The 15,978-nt window shown below is 33.9% G+C and overlaps 1 protein-coding gene across 1 annotated transcript in view; it reads left to right on the top strand.

The window, feature by feature from the left end:
- SESTD1 (SEC14 and spectrin domains 1) overlaps nt 1–15,978 on the top strand; it is a 96,567-nt gene that overhangs the window by 43,246 nt on the left and 37,343 nt on the right. Inside the window, exons 4-5 of the mRNA XM_004674480.2 lie at nt 1,556–1,646; nt 5,127–5,240. Of these exons, the coding sequence (XP_004674537.2) occupies nt 1,556–1,646; nt 5,127–5,240 (205 nt within the window). The remainder of the gene's footprint in view (nt 1–1,555; nt 1,647–5,126; nt 5,241–15,978) is intronic.

A 15,978-nucleotide genomic window follows, 5' to 3' on the forward strand; every position in this document is an offset into this window, starting at 1 on the left:
TATTAAAAAATAATACTTAAAACATTTTTCAAATTGAGATGTAATTCACATATAAAAATATCCTTTTGAAGCATGCAGTTTAATGGTTTTCAGTATATATGCAAGGCTAGCCAACCATCTCATTCTTTAATTCCAGAACATTTCCATTTGTTCAAGAAAGAAAAATCACTCTTGTGAGAGTCACTCCTCATTTTCCTCTTCTCCTGGTTCTAGTAACTACTAATCTGTTTTCCATCTCTATGGATTCATCCATTCTAGCCATTTAATATAAATGGATTGATGTGATAAGGGGTCATTTGCATCTTTCACTTAGCATAATGTTTTAAGGGTTTATCTATGTTGCAGCATGTATCAGTACTTAATTCCTTTTTGTGGTTGAATAATATTCCATTATATTGCTATACATTTTGTTTTTCTATGGATTAGTTGATGGACAGCTGGATTTTTTTTCCTGCTCTTTACTGTGATCAATCAACTGTACTGTGATGAACGTTTGTGTGCAAGTGTTTTATGTAGACATTTTTCAATTTGTCTCACCTCTTAAACACTTCTAATTTCTGTGGAAGCTCAGCTTTTGTCTCTGCATAGAGGCTCCTACACTTTTTTCAAATCTTTAAAAATATTATCACCATTCTTAAACACATGCTGCTTCTCAAAAAAAATTAGATCTGACTTCTTTAAGAACTTTCTTAAGGCTAAAGTGAATTTTTGAAGGAAGTAAGGAAGGATTAAAATTATTTGATGTATTGACTTAAGTACCAGGAAATGGCCTAATGTAATTGGGAAAAGTTTACATGTGAAGCAGTTTCAATATCAAATCTCAGTTTTGCTTAGTCAAACTGCAGTTCACAACAAAAACATTAGTGGCTATGTAGTTTTGGTATTTAGGATAGAGTTATTCCATATAATCATTGTATTTTACTGGGTTGAATTTCTGGGAAGTGTTTAGTCAATATTTGACTAATAGATTATAATACATATATTTTCCAGTATTCAAGATAATATTTCACTGATCATGTAGCTGAGAATTAAAAATGAGATGAGAGGTGTATTCAAGCTTTGAATTATGTATATTAAGTGCTGCCTCATCTCATTAAATTTACCCTGAAAAACCATTTCCTGTAGTTTAATAATAGTTCACTTTATTTTCTACCTGTTTTGAGATACTGCTTCAATGCACCGTATACTTCTGGTAGAAAGGAGGGATGAAGTAAGTATGGACTTAGCATTCATTAGTTACTTAATTTACTGTGATCCCATTTTATAGATGAAGAAATTGAGAGGCTGGTAAACTTACTTGTATCTTGCTTTGATTTTTTATCTTTCTAAGACGTTGCCTTTCCACGCCAAATTGGTTGTAAATTGATAATATTTCCCGAAGTAAGAGAAATAAATTGCTTGAAAAAAAACTGAGTAATTTTATTCATTGACAAAGTAAGCCAAACCAAGTGAGATTAATGCTACTCCATATTTATTAAGCAATACATTTTATTTATTTAGGATTATGAAAAATAAAATATGACATTTAATATTTTATAATTTTGTTTCATTTCAGTGAAAAGTGTAAGGCTAGAGGATTTACTGTGATTGTGGATGGCAGAAAATCACAGTGGAATGTGGTGAAAACAGTAGTCCTAATGCTACAGGTAATTTTATTTTTGACTATTAGGAAATGGCTTTTATTTTACAGCAATACAACAAGGTGGTAGCAAATGCCCTTCATTTATTAGCAAGTGCTCTAGTTTCTTTGCAGTGACTAAATTCTGAAATGTACACATCACTATTGGATTGCTTACATTCAATTCTTACAGGCTTGACTTTGAGCAGTAAAATAAATTTCATCCCTCTCTTAAAGGTTTGTAAGTGATTGAAAAGAATATGACATATTTAAGTAATTTAAGCAAGTAGGCCAGGGAATAGGACTGGACAATTGTAATATGAAAAAGCTTCAGTGGTAGCTCTGATAGGTTTTACCCTTCCATTCTCTTTTTCCCGAAAACACCAGGGTTCATGATTGATTGATTCAATCAATGGAATTGATTACAATCCAGCTTTGGTGACTTAAAAAGATGACAGTAATATAACATAAAATTAGGTAGATATCAGTGAAATTGGAAGACAAATCAAAATTTTAGATGAATTGAGAAATAATTGATAGCTGCTTTAGGGTCCTCTGAAAGGAATACAATTAAAATGCTTAAATGATATCTAAGGAGGATTTTTTTTTTAAGATTTATTTATGCATACAGGCTAGAGGCTCAGGGGCAGTGAGGGAATTTACCAGCAGCAGGGTGGTGAGCACAACAAGCAGATTGATGAAGTACACTGCTGAGGGGAGCAGCGGGCGAGACAGGAGAGGTCTGCTTCACCATTTGGATCACCTCTGGGGTGGGGATCAAACTCATGTTGAAGTGACTTTAGCTTCTTAGTGCTGTGCTTTAACCCGCTGTGCCACCAGAACCCGCTGTGCCACCAGGGAAGGCCCGATTCTTAAGGTTTTATCTTTTGTTTAGGATAATTAGGAAAAAGGGATTTGAAGGGTGGGTACAAGGTAATGAGTTTAGTTTTTAATTTTAGTACTGAATGGAGTACAGCTACTCCAGTAAACTTGTATAAATTATTTCATTTAATTTTACCCTTATGACTTTGGGAATCAGGTTCTATTATTTCCAAAGGAGTTTGAAGTGGGAGGACTTTAGAGAACTTAGCCAGATTCTCATTTTGAACATGGGGAACAGCCATTGATTGGAATTTAGCATGCCCTAAGCTTTGTCCTTTACAAAATAAGTAGTTAATAGTGGGAAGTATCTGAGGTATAGTTCCCAAATTATCTACCCTACCCATTACTCATTCTTCATAAATGGTTGGCCTAAGCTTTTCATGAGAACCCTTCCTTTGGGTTGGAAGGGATGTAGTACTACAGGATCAGTTTTTAAGGAGGCACTGATTGAGATCCCATAACTTTTTTCTGTCAAATGTGTTCCAAGCACTTTCGTATTCCAAGCCTGGAAGATGAACTCTTCTCTGTAAAGAAATGTTAAAATAACTACTAGGTGAGACTCCATTAATTATGACTTTGTGTTATTCCTTTCATCCTGTCAATCAACTGTGTCATAGATGAGCTGTTTGGGACTTGTTGTTTGAACTGGAATTTGATCAAAGGCAGTTTTGAAGATCAGTCAATGGATGATCTAATTTCTTCTTGTGATTTCTTTTCTGATAGGCATTTTAACAACGTTTGAATTTATTCTTAATTAACATTTTCAGAAGTTGCAGTGACCTGGTTTTTACTCATCATCAAACCATTTCTACATATAAAATAACTCATTACTTCTATTGGTGCTGCCTCTGACTGCTAACCAGTGCTCTGTAAATTTAGTGGCTTGGTTGATCCTGTTTCTCACAAATTTTTTAATATTCAGTTACTCAAAAGTAATAATCTTCTACAAGTCAATATATGAATAAACCTCAATCTACCCAGAGTTTCCTCAACCTCCATGATTAAAAGTTGATACTACTGAATTTATTTTGCTTAGTTACAGCCAGTCATTATATTGGTCACTAGATTTGAGATGTGCCCTATGACATTTTTAAATGCAAATATTTTCCATTTTCCCTGAATAATAATAATAAATGGTAATCATAGTACCCAGAACTAATCAGAAATTAAAAACTTACTCATTTCATTATAATTATTATTACTATTAGTTGGTTGTGCCATATACAGTTGAGAGCAGTGGTTGGCCCCTGGTGTTTGTAAATTTTTTGGGGATGCAGCCATATCCTTTCTATGACTGCTTTCTTACTACAGTTAGTATAATTTAAGTAATCTCATTAGACACATTTAGTCTGCAATGCCTAAATATGTTTTGTCTGGATTGTCAGAGAGAATTTACTGATCGCTGGTCTAGAACACATATGAAATGCTGTGGTAGAACTTTAGCATCAGTTCCAGGTTTTATTCAAGTGGTGTCAACTTTTTAACTGTGTTACCTTGGATAAATTACTTTTTTTTGGTCTAGAGCTCACCTTACTCTTCTGTAAAGTTGGGAGAATGACATAAAGTAGCATCAGATAGTGATAGATGCTGTGAATAAACATAAAGTTGTAAAAGGAGAACTGAGTCAGATGGTGCCAGTTGAGATAGGGTGGTGAGATAAAGCCTTTGAATAGGAACTATTTGAGTAGAATCCTCAGTAAATCTGAGGAAGCACCCTTCTAGACAAAGGAAACACCAAAGTCAAGTACTGGGGTGAAATGTTATCAATCTCTAGGAGCAGCAAGGTTGATGAGAGTAATGAGCTAAGAGGGGAGGAGTAAAGATGAGAGCTGAGCAGTCAGTTGAACTTTGAGCTTAGAATAGCTTGAACTGGAAGACCTTGGCACAGGGCTTGGATTTTATCCTGAGCACAAGTAAACATGAAGCAGGCAGGCTTTTTAAGAAGATACTGCCAAAGACCAACTAGTTTGGGAATATTAGCAATGGAGGTAGTAGAAAGGGCTAGATTTAATTAATATATATTTTAAAAATGGAAACTGTATGATTTGCTGTTAAAATATGTGTGGAATATTTATTAACTTAATACATACTAATTTCACCTTTTTAGGTAATGTTAAAAACCATATCTAATAACTATGAGGTTATATTTGTCAAATATTTATTCTCTTATTCAAGTTAATAACCATGTAGAATCTTGACTACTTTATATAATGGTTAATAAGAAACTTATTTTATAAGAAAATTGATTTTATGTTATTTGAAGGAATTCTCCAAGGTGATGATTTTAGGAAAAGTCTATATCATAGAAAAACCAAGTTAATAATTTCTCAGCTAAAATTTAAGTCTTGCAGTTTAAACAAATTTCTGGTAGAAAAATTAAGAAAAACAAATAAGCATATGTACTATTTATGTTATGTTGTTTATTTAAAATTCTCAGTCAGCTTGTCTTCAAGTATTTATTTTCATGTACAATTTGAAATTTGGATTATTTCTTCTATGCTATTATTTTAATTCTTTCCCCAAGTTCTCTTAATTACACAGCTTGATCATGAATATCTACTAATTCATAGCTTTATAAATTATTCATTTCATATGCATAATTTATAATTTTTTTTTTATTTTATAGAATGTTGTTCCAGCGGAGGTTTCACTTGTTTGTGTAGTGAAGCCAGATGAATTTTGGGATAAGAAAGTAACACATTTTTGTTTTTGGAAAGAAAAGGATAGACTTGGCTTTGAGGTAAATATATTTTATTAAAAAAGTGTGTGACCTCTTTTGAATAAAACATTTTTGTTTGCATTATTGCTAATATTATTACACTAACCAGTGCTTTATCAATACTAAGCAATGATTTGCACTTAGTTGGCATTAAAATATTTCTTAAATAGATTTCAAAGATTGCAATGCTTTCTTGTTTTCATTTATACCATTCTTTGTTAACTCCTTTGAATAAGTAGAATCTCTTCATGGGAATTTTTTTTTTAACATTAACAACAAAGCACTTAATCAATTGGAAATACTAAACATATTAAAATTGAAGTTAGAGCTTAGTTATGTTTTAGTATCCAGTCTGGTTTTGATTAATAAATTAATGGTTACCACTGTTCACCTATTAATTAATATAACTCATTCTCACTTTCCTTGTGTGATTGTAGACTAGAAAGAAGTTCTAACATGGAATATAAATTTAGCAGTTCTTCCATATTTTCCCTTCCACAACCTATTAATCCCAACATCCCTTTGGGAGAATTGGTAGATACTGAAATTTACATTGCCTAAGTAAAGTGTAGACACATCAAAGCATACTCCAGCCATGTGTAATATAACCCTTTGGAGTGTGTACAAGAGTCAGACAATAAAGATTCATTTTAGACTTTATCATATGACAATATTCATCTTAATTTTTAATTAAATCATTACATTTTTGGTATGGAAGAAGTGTTTTCAAGGTTATTGTTAGAGAGATTTAAGAAAATGTAATTATTATGAGGTAAGAGTAAGATTTTAAGTTGTTTTAAAAATGTTTTATTTTTTTCCCTTCACATTAAAAGCAACTGTAATTTTTTTGAGTTAAATTCATTTTAGTGTACAGATCTCAGAAATCTGCAAAACACAAAAGTTTGTAACCACCACAATTAAGAAATCAGGAAATATTTTATTATTCCAAAAATCCTTGCCTGCCCTTTGTAGTCAGTATGTTTTTCTATTTTTAGCCCCTGATAAACACTGATCTATTTTATGTTTCTATCTTTTTCCTTTTCTAAAATTCCACTTAGTCTGGTTTCTCTCAATCTATGTATGCGTCTCATAGATGAGATTTATCTGTGTTGTTGAGTGCAATTCTCTTTTCATTGCTGAGTAATATTCCATATGTAGCTATACCACAATATCCATTTAGGTTGTTTTTAGTTATAGGTGATTACAAAGAAATTCACTATAAACACTTATGTTTAAGCTTTTTTGTGAATATAGTTTTCATTTTTATGGGTAAAACACCTAAGAGTGAAATTGTAAGTATATGTTTAACTTTATAAGGACCTTAAAATTGCCAATTTTAAAGTTGCTGTGGATTGCCGCTAGTAACATATGAAAGTTCCAGTTACATCCTTGTCATCGCTTAGTATTGGCAGAATTTGTATGTGCTTTTAAATTATAACTATTCGAGTGGGTATATAGATATAATTTATTGTGATATGTAAGACTACAATGTATGTATGTGAGATCATTTATATTTAATAAAACTCTAGAAAAGGTTAGATTAAAATCAACTATCTTGCTAGAGCTTATTTTTTCTTTTGGCATTAAATACTTTTATGACTGTATCGTATTTCCTTTACTGCCTTATAATTTAGATTTCTTCAATTTTTTTTTTTTTCGGGATTGCCGTAAGATTTAACTTGTTCATCACTTCACATATGGTGGAAATTCCTAGTATTGTTAGTACTCTCATGGTTGTCATATATTTTACTTTTATGCAATAATCACATAGTATGTTGTTACTAGTATCAACCCTTAAAGCAATTGAAACATTGATAATAAAAATGAATTCCATATTTATGTTTATTTTTGAAATTCAACTTTTTCTGGTATGCTTCAGCCTGAAGAATGTACTTTAACATACCTTGCAATGCCTGTCTGTCAGCACTGAAATCTCTCCCCTTTTGTTTACCTGAAAAGCAATCTTTATTTCTGTTTCAGTTTTGAAAGATATTTTCTGTGGGTATAGAATTTTGTTTCATAGTTGTTATTTTTCCTTCTAGCATACATTGATTATGTCATGTCATTCCCTTTTCAATTGCTTGGATTCTAAGGAAAATTGCTTTTACTTTGGTTCTCTTTGTATTGTGTATCTTTCCTTTCCTTCAGCCATCTTTCTTTCCTTCCTTCAATTTTCACTGTTATTAGAAGTTTTACTATGTAATGTCTCGATGTGTTTTATTTGGTATTGACCATTTGGTGTTCTTTGCACTTCTTGAATCTCTGGTTTGAAGTTTGGCATCAATTTTCTAATTTTCTTTTTTTTATATAATTTTTTTTAAAGATTTTTTTATTTATGCATACAGAACTGGGGTACAGGCTAGAGGTGCAGGAGCGATGAGAGGATTCGCCAGAGACACAGTGAGGAGCAGAACAGGCTGACTGACGAAGTACACTGCTGAGGGGAGCAGCGGGTGGGTCAGGAGAGGTCTGCCGTGCCACATGGGTCACCTCCGGGGCAGGCAGGGATCCAACTCATGCTGAAGTGGCTTTTAACCTCTTGGTACTGTGCTTTAACCTGCTGCACCACCAGGGAGGGCCCCAATTTTCTAATTTTTAGGCCTTTTCTTTCCAAATATTTCTTTTGCCTGCCTTTTTTCTTTTTCTACCCCTAGAATTCTACTTGCATGTGTTTTAGTTAGATTATCTGAAATTTCCTCCCCACTCTAGGTTGGTGTTTTGTTTTTTTTCCTTCAGGGTGTGTGTGTATATGTTAACTTAAATCTATTTTTATTAATCCATTTAAATGCATTGTTTCATTTGTTGTGTTGAATTTGTTGATAAACAGTTGTAAATTCACATAATTTATTACCACTTTTTGTGTGTGTGTGTTGTAGCATTTTGTTTGATTCTCACATTTTCTATGAAATTCCTCATCTATTTTTGCATGTCTTAGAGTGTCTTAGAGTTTTTCCTTGACATCCTTTAGCATATATCATAGTTACAGTTAATTTACTACCTGATAGTGCTAAGATCTGGGTCTGTTACTGTGGTTATATTGTTTGCTTTTTTTCTTGACAGTGAGCTGTTTTCCTTATTGCTTTTCTATGTGCCTTGTTATTTTGTTGTTAAATTTTGGACATCTTATTTGGTACTACAGAGAGTAAAGTATATATATATTTGTGTCTGTACATGGGTTACTCTTGTTTTTTGTTAGGCTTCTAGCAATGCAGATGAGGGTTGAGTTAGTCGACCCAGAGGCTGTGTTGGCCTTGGCTTTTATTTCCCACAGTGAACCAGTCTTCAAATTCAAATTTACCTGAATTAAATATGGGACCTGGTTTGCCAGAGCTTTATTTTTTTACCCCCACCTTTATCTATGTCAGAGGGACATTCACTATAACTCTGATTCAGTCTCAGCCTGCAGTAGGCTTTGTGAACATGCATCTGGGAGAAAGGCCCATAGAGTGATGTTTCTTCCCCAGCTATAATAATCTGGGTCCATAATATAAATGCTTACCTCTATACCTAGGGTAGAATTTTTTTTTTCTTCCAGCTGTAGTAGAGTTTCATTTGTGCCCTAAGGTCACCAGGGTTGGTGCTTGCCCTCAGCACTAGGGTTTTTATTCTTTAGGGGAAATAAGAGTTGAAAAATTTGAACTGTTTTCACTTCCTTCATTCCCAGTAGAATCTGCTGATCCCTTTCTCCAGGCTTGTACTGTAAAAAATACTTTTGTGAAGCGTCTTATCTTAACCAGCCCCTAGTTTTCTTAAGAGTCCTTGTAAAGTCTGTGAAGAAGAAACTGCAAGTAAATTTGAAGTCTTATGCCTGTGACTCAAGTCCCAGGGGTTCTGAACTCTTACACTAGACTACATTTAGCTTTCAGCAGTCATGAAAAATTATAGCTGATTTATTACCTAGCTTGGATCATTCTGGCAATACCTCAATAAGCAGGTATTTCAGCTCTACCTATCTTAAAGATGCTGGTCTTTCCTTAGATTTTGGCTTTGCCTGAGCTTTGCTCTCTGATGGGCCCAAGAAAAGTCGTGATTCTTCAGATTAACTTGCATCATTTTTTGTAGTTGTTGTAAGGACTGAGCAGTACTCTTTTTGCACCCTAAGCTAAAACCAGATATTTGTTTGGTTTGTACTTTGATCTTGCAACTTTGTCTTTGGTTGACCTGACTGTGATCTAGTCAAAGGGTGTGTGCTAGCAGTATAATAAGGAAATGCCCCAGGCTCTTAGGTTACTTTAGGAAAGGTGTTTTAGCCTGATAACTAAAAGGGAAATGCATCTTGGTGAAAAGAAATAAAAGCGTAGGAAAGAAAGTAAAAGCTGAATGCAGACGGTGTGAGTGTTGAACAGGGTGAGTCTTTCAGTCCAGTAGGAAGGTCTGTGGTTGGTGGCCACGAACATGTAGAAAATACTGCTCTAATTAAAAGCAAAGTGAACAGAGACCAGTGAATACTTGGATAGCTTTTATGAAGAGTCTCCTATACTGCTTAAATTTAGACACTACTGAGAAATGTAATGTCTACTTGGGTCTCATGCTATATGAATTAATGTTGCTTAAATTTCTTTTTGCCTTGATCTGATGTCACTAAATGATTTTATAAAACTGAAGCATTAAAGCTTCTTGTATCAGTGTATTTTCTTTTAGACATTGACAGGATTTAGCTAGAATATTTTCTTAAATAAGCACTAGGTACTTATTAAAAGTCTAATGTACTAAGGAGAGTAATTTCAAAATGCTGGATAATATACTGCCAAAAATATTCAACTTTAAGGGGCAGTTGGACAGTGGGCATTAAATTTTTTTAATATAATTTAATTTTATATAATTAAATTCAATGTGTAAATGCTTATTTAATTAATATTATCTCCCTGGATATTATTTTCAGTGATTTGGGCTTTTGTAATTAAGTCTACATTTCTGTATATACTCTAAATATTTTTCAAAGTATATCTTGGTTGAGACAATTGGTTTTTTATAATCAGAAGTTTATATATTACCTTATCTATAGCCAAGATACATTACAAGCTATGCACAATGTTAATCAAACAGTCAGTGATCATTTTAATATGATTTCATATTTCCTTGCCTATTATTATTCCTAAATTTTTTCCCCTGGTATCCTTTTTCCTGTCTACTTCTTTAATGTTTTTCATTAACAATTAAAAATTACTGTCTTATTGTTTACCTAAATGTGTTTTTTTGTATTTTTTCCAACCTCTGAAACACAAACCTGTCTTTCAGCTTCCTTTTTTTTTGAAAGATTTATTTCCTCATACAGAACTGGGGTACAAGCCAGAGATGCGGTGGGTGAGAGGATTCACCAGAGACAGAGTGGGGAGCAGAACAGGCAGATCAATGAAGTACATTGGTGAGGGAAGTGGCAGGCGGACCAGGAGAGGTCTTTTCGCTATGTGGGTCACCTCCAGGGCAGGCGGGGATCAAACTCATGCAGAAGTGACCCAAGCTTCTCAGTGCTGTGCTTTAACCCGCTGCGCCACCAGGCAGGGCCCCTGTTCAGCTTCCTATTCAAGTACTTTCTGCTTTTCAGTTATATTCAATACCTGGTGGCTTTGATCTATCTGGTTAGAGCTGAGTAGCTATAACCTATCTAAAGATAAGATATAACTGAAATTGTATCGGCATTAATCTGTTCTCAAGTTGCTCAAGTTGGGAGACTAATGATCACAAGATTTCCACTTTCTCATTCGTTACTGTCATTTATGAGAGTAAATCTGTTATTTACTGGTAATGATAAACAGCCACTGTTATAAATGCCTTTTTTTTTTTTGAAGATTTATTTATTTATTTATTCATACAGTGCTGGGGTACAGGCCAGAGTTGCAGGTGTGGTAAGAGGATTTACCAGAGACAGAGTGGGGAACAGGACAGGCAGATGGACAAAGTACATTGCTGAGGGGAGCAGCAGGAGCATCAGGAGACGTCTGCTGTGCCATGTGGGTAACCTCCAGAGCGGGGATCGAAATCATGCTGAAGTGACTTTAGCTTCTTAGTGGTGCATTTTAACCCATTTTACCACCAGGGAGGGCCCTCTAAGTGCTTTAAAAAAAAAAAGTCTTATTATTGCATTTGACCCTCTTCTTCTTTTTTGGAGACTATATTAATGTTAAATTCCCGGATGAAGCCTTCCTTCATCCTCCTCTGCCAAGAATACTTCTGACTTTATTTATTCTGTTCTGTTTCCACTTTTTACAGAAAGTTATTTTCCATTAGTGAGAAAAACATTTTCCAGTAAATGGATACAAGTAAAATTATACCTTAAAATGGTTTGTTTATGTAAAGATACATACATGAACTGTATCAAGAATGCAAAAAATACCCACAGACACATTTTTATTCCAGATCTTGCATACAAGTTTGTGGCATAAGTGAAATAGTTGAATGCTAGGCCCTCCCTGGTGTCACAATGGCTTAACGTGCCACACTATGAGGTTACCTGCTGCCACTTCAACACTAGTTCAGTCCCTGACTAGGGAGGTGACCCAGGAGAGGCGTAGCAGATCTCTCCTGATTGCTCACTACTCCCCTTAACAGTGTATTTCAGTGTGATCTGCCTGTTCTGCTCCTCACTCTGTCTGTGACGAATCCTCTCACCCCCCTGCACCTCTGCTCTATAACCTAGTTAGACTATTGGGAATGTAAGACATTGTGAACATTAGGAAAGGATAAGTGTTCTGATTACAGATAGAAGAGTGAGAATAAGGGAGAGACAAATTTTGAGTCTTCAAGTCAAATTCCAGACTAAAGACAGATATTTTGGTAAAGGAAGCACTTTTACATAATATAAAATAAGGAAAAGGGAATATTTATGTAGGACTTTAAACATTTTAAGTTTTTATTTCCTTTGAAAGAACTTAGAAGTTCGAAAAACTTTTGTAGGTAGAGGTCTTTTCATCTTTTTTGTTTGTCCCTCTTTGTGCTTGTTACTAGTTTTCACATTTCTTTGCAGATAGAGCTGAAATTTGTATTTCTGCTTAATAAAGTGATAGCAAATTTGAATGTACACGATACATTTTTTTCAGAAATTTGTTATCCACAAATATTAGAATGCTAATAAAGATAAGTATTTGAAAATAATTAACAATTACTTAGGGGGTTAAGTTAGATAGACATAAGAACATTCATTGCTGAATAGATAAGCAGGTAGTAAAATATAGTTTTCATGGAGATAAAGTCATGCCTCCATGCCAATATAAAATGAGAACGTCACACACTTGCAGCTCATTAACTTATGTGACTATGTGGTTCAAAGAACACTTGAGAAATTTACAGTATTTTTTTTAGGTAGATAGGACTGCAAAGCTAGTTAATGTCCTATAGTTATATAAATTGTAAACTTTGAGGTTATCTGTTTTTCAGTAGACAGAAATTAATTTCGCTGAACATAATTTTCCCATTTCCTTGGGACAAAATATCCAGGCTAACACCAGTTCTTGTAACATTTGGTCCTATTGGTCAATCTGTAGAAAGTTAATGAGAGATAAATGTTTAGCATTACATGGGAGAGCACGTAGAAAGGCGTTTTCTTGCCTGTTCCTAAGACTCAGTAATTTTCTGTGATATCAATCATATAGTAGCTTGTAAAATTTGGACGTTAATGACATACTGACTTTATATCACTGCTGAAGAACAGAAACTATTTCTTGAAGTTTATTATATTGATTTTCATACTAATCTCTCTTTAAGCTTTGTATTCCAAGCAGAATATGTTTTTTATGTCTTCCCACATCATTTTCAAAATTGTGAATTATTAGAGGAAGAATCATCTTTTTTTAACATTCCCCACTTCATATATATTAGTTTAAAATATTTTTTAAAGATTTATTTATTTATTCATACAGAACTGGAGTACAGGCCAGAGGTCTGGTGGGTGAGAGAATTCACCAGAGACAAAGTGGGGAGCAGAACAGGCAGATGTACTGAAATACACTATTGAGAGGAGCAGCAGGGGGGTCAGGAGAGGTCTGCCATGCCATATGGGTCAGCTCCCTGCAGGGGATTGAATTTGTGATACAGAGGCTTTGGAGAGCTTTTATAATGAGATAACCTGTTGTGCCACTATGGAGAGCCTAGTTTAAAATATTTTTAATATTTATCATTTGCTTAGTGGTTGTACTAGTCAGTTGTTCAGACTTAAAACTCAGCTAAAAATCCTAACCAATATGGTAGTGCTACTCAAATTTTACTTTAGTTCTAAATATCCTGCCTTCCTTTGACAGAAAACAACAACTATTTTGCTTGTATGTTTGGATAAGACCTTTGTATAAAATAACAACCCTCTATGATGTCTGTGTAGCTGAATTGTCTGTCTGTTCAAACTTCATTAGTCTTTTCAGAAATAGCTGACTATAATTTATATCTTGCTTTCCAGCAGGCGAGTAGTGTCACTTTTCCAAAGGAAAGTAGACACTTGCACACTTTTACTAACAGTATAGTTTTGCTGTGCACTGGAAGGAGGGCTTCTCTTTCATGCCACCCCTGACTCACTTCAAGATGATGATTTTTTAGTAGATGTATTTTCATAAGTAAGAGTCTTTCCTACTATTGCAAATTTTTCTTAAATGTTGCTTACCTTCATTTTTTAAGTATGTTATTATCTAAAGTAGAAACATGTATTGCTTTTTTTCCGGCTGCCTTTACTCTTTCTCCTTGCCCTCACCCCTCCCAGCAAAAGTTATATTACAATAGAAACTGAGATATAGCAGATAATTCCCTAAATTGTTAATTTGAAGTGAGCATGATTTTGAGTAGGCAGATTGTTCAAATGATAGTTGTGTGTTTTATTTTTTTTTACAGTATCTGATTGTGTTTAAAATTCCAAGTGTAGAAGTATCGCTTTGATCCTAGGAGTTAGTTAGTGACAGATTAAATAGTTTCTGTTGCCTAACTTGCCCTTATATGTTGTCATTTCTACTTCTAACAGCTAATCAAATGATGCTGCATTGGAGCAAGAGAATAAATAAAACCTTCTGTCACAAGTTTTTCAGATAAGAGACCACTTTCTGTGCTCTTTTCATTTTAAGATGTTTATTTTAAATTTGCGTCCATTATTATCTAAACAGCAATGCAGTAAAATTGAGATATGCTAAAATTCCTCATACTGGAGATAAAACTAAATTGCCACTTGAAATAGCTACATGTAATACAATTTACAGTTATTAAAGTAACCAAAAATGTAATTTGATGTTCTTTATCTTATCTCTTATTTTTAAGTGGATGAAAGCCCATGAACTCCCTCTGCTTACCTGTCATCACTGCCTCCAGGCTTTTCTTTGTTCTCCCTGTAACCTTCTTGTTGACCCAGAAGACATTTTCTTCAGCCTGAGGTTGAGACTCCATCATCCCCCTTCTGTTAGTCATTGCCGCCTTCTTTTATTCTTTTCTGCTTTTAGTTTTTTTTTTTAATAATACTTGGTACCTAGTTTCAGAAAATATATAGGTACATATTAAGCTTAAAATAAAATAACCTGGGTACCCACTCTCCAACTTAAGAACTCAAACATCTGTACATTGAACGATATTTTAGTGTCCCTCTCTGACCTCATTTGTCCAACACATAATTTAACACCAAACTTGTTTGTGTTTGTACATCTTTTATTAATATTTTATGTTTATATGTATTTAAAAATTTACTATGAGACAGAATTTTTAGAATAAAATAGGGAGTACTAATATTTTTTTGATATTTTATATCTTTATAGGGAGCATCTGGAATATTATTTATTTATGAGTAATATATTTAGTTTCACTTATTTTTGAGCTTTATAAAAATGCTACCATTTTAGTCTTTGCCGACTTGTTTTTTCTTACTCATCATATGTGTTGATATAATGCATATTCTTGCAGTGCATGTCGTCAATTCATTTTCACTGCTGAATGTTACTCCATTGTGTGGATAGAAACAATTCACTTATTCTCCCGTTGATGGTCATTTGGGTTGTTTTCTACTCTTTTGCCATTTTGAATGATGCTCTATAAACATTCTTACAAATGTCTCTGATAAGCATGAACAAGAGTTTCTACTTATAGCACAACCGAGGCATAAGCTACAAAATGCTCAAATTTGTAAGATAATACCAAGTTGTTTTCCATATAAACATTCTAATTTTCCACTTGCAGTGTGTTAAGAATTCCCACTTCTGTACATCCTTGTTAGCACTTGCTGGTGACTAACATTTGATAATTGCAAGATATATGATTATTTCTTTTCTCAGATTGTCATTTGGTATCAGTGTTATTCTAGTACCATGGATAGAGCTGGAAGTTTTCTGTGCATTTCTGTTCTGTGGAACCATTTGTTTAAGACTGTAATGATCTGTTATTATTATTATTATTTTTTTCCCAGAACACACTTGTAAACTAGCTGGGGCTGGAATTTACTTTCTGGGAAGCTTCCTTGAAAGGGATTTATGTCTATTTCATTGTAATATTTTTGTTGTAAAGAATTGTGAGCACAGAAAATAATAGACAGGATATCATAAAATGCCATATATGTGTATACCCACTTGCACAGCCACCAACTTGTAATCTGTCCTGCTTCATCCTTCCTCCAAGAGAGATTAGGGATATATTAGCAAAATATAACTGTATAACTGTAAATATCTTGCTATGTATCTCTAAGTCATAAAAGGTCTTTAAAAAATATAGGCTTGGCCCTCCCTGGTGGCACAGCAGGTTAAAGCACAGCACTAAGAAGCTTAAGCCACTTCCGCATGAGTTCGATCCCCGCCTGCCCGGGAGGAGA

Source organism: Condylura cristata, unplaced genomic scaffold, assembly GCF_000260355.1.
Source record: "Condylura cristata isolate star-nosed mole 26May11 unplaced genomic scaffold, ConCri1.0 scaffold00002, whole genome shotgun sequence".
Lineage (NCBI taxonomy): Eukaryota > Metazoa > Chordata > Mammalia > Eulipotyphla > Talpidae > Condylura > Condylura cristata.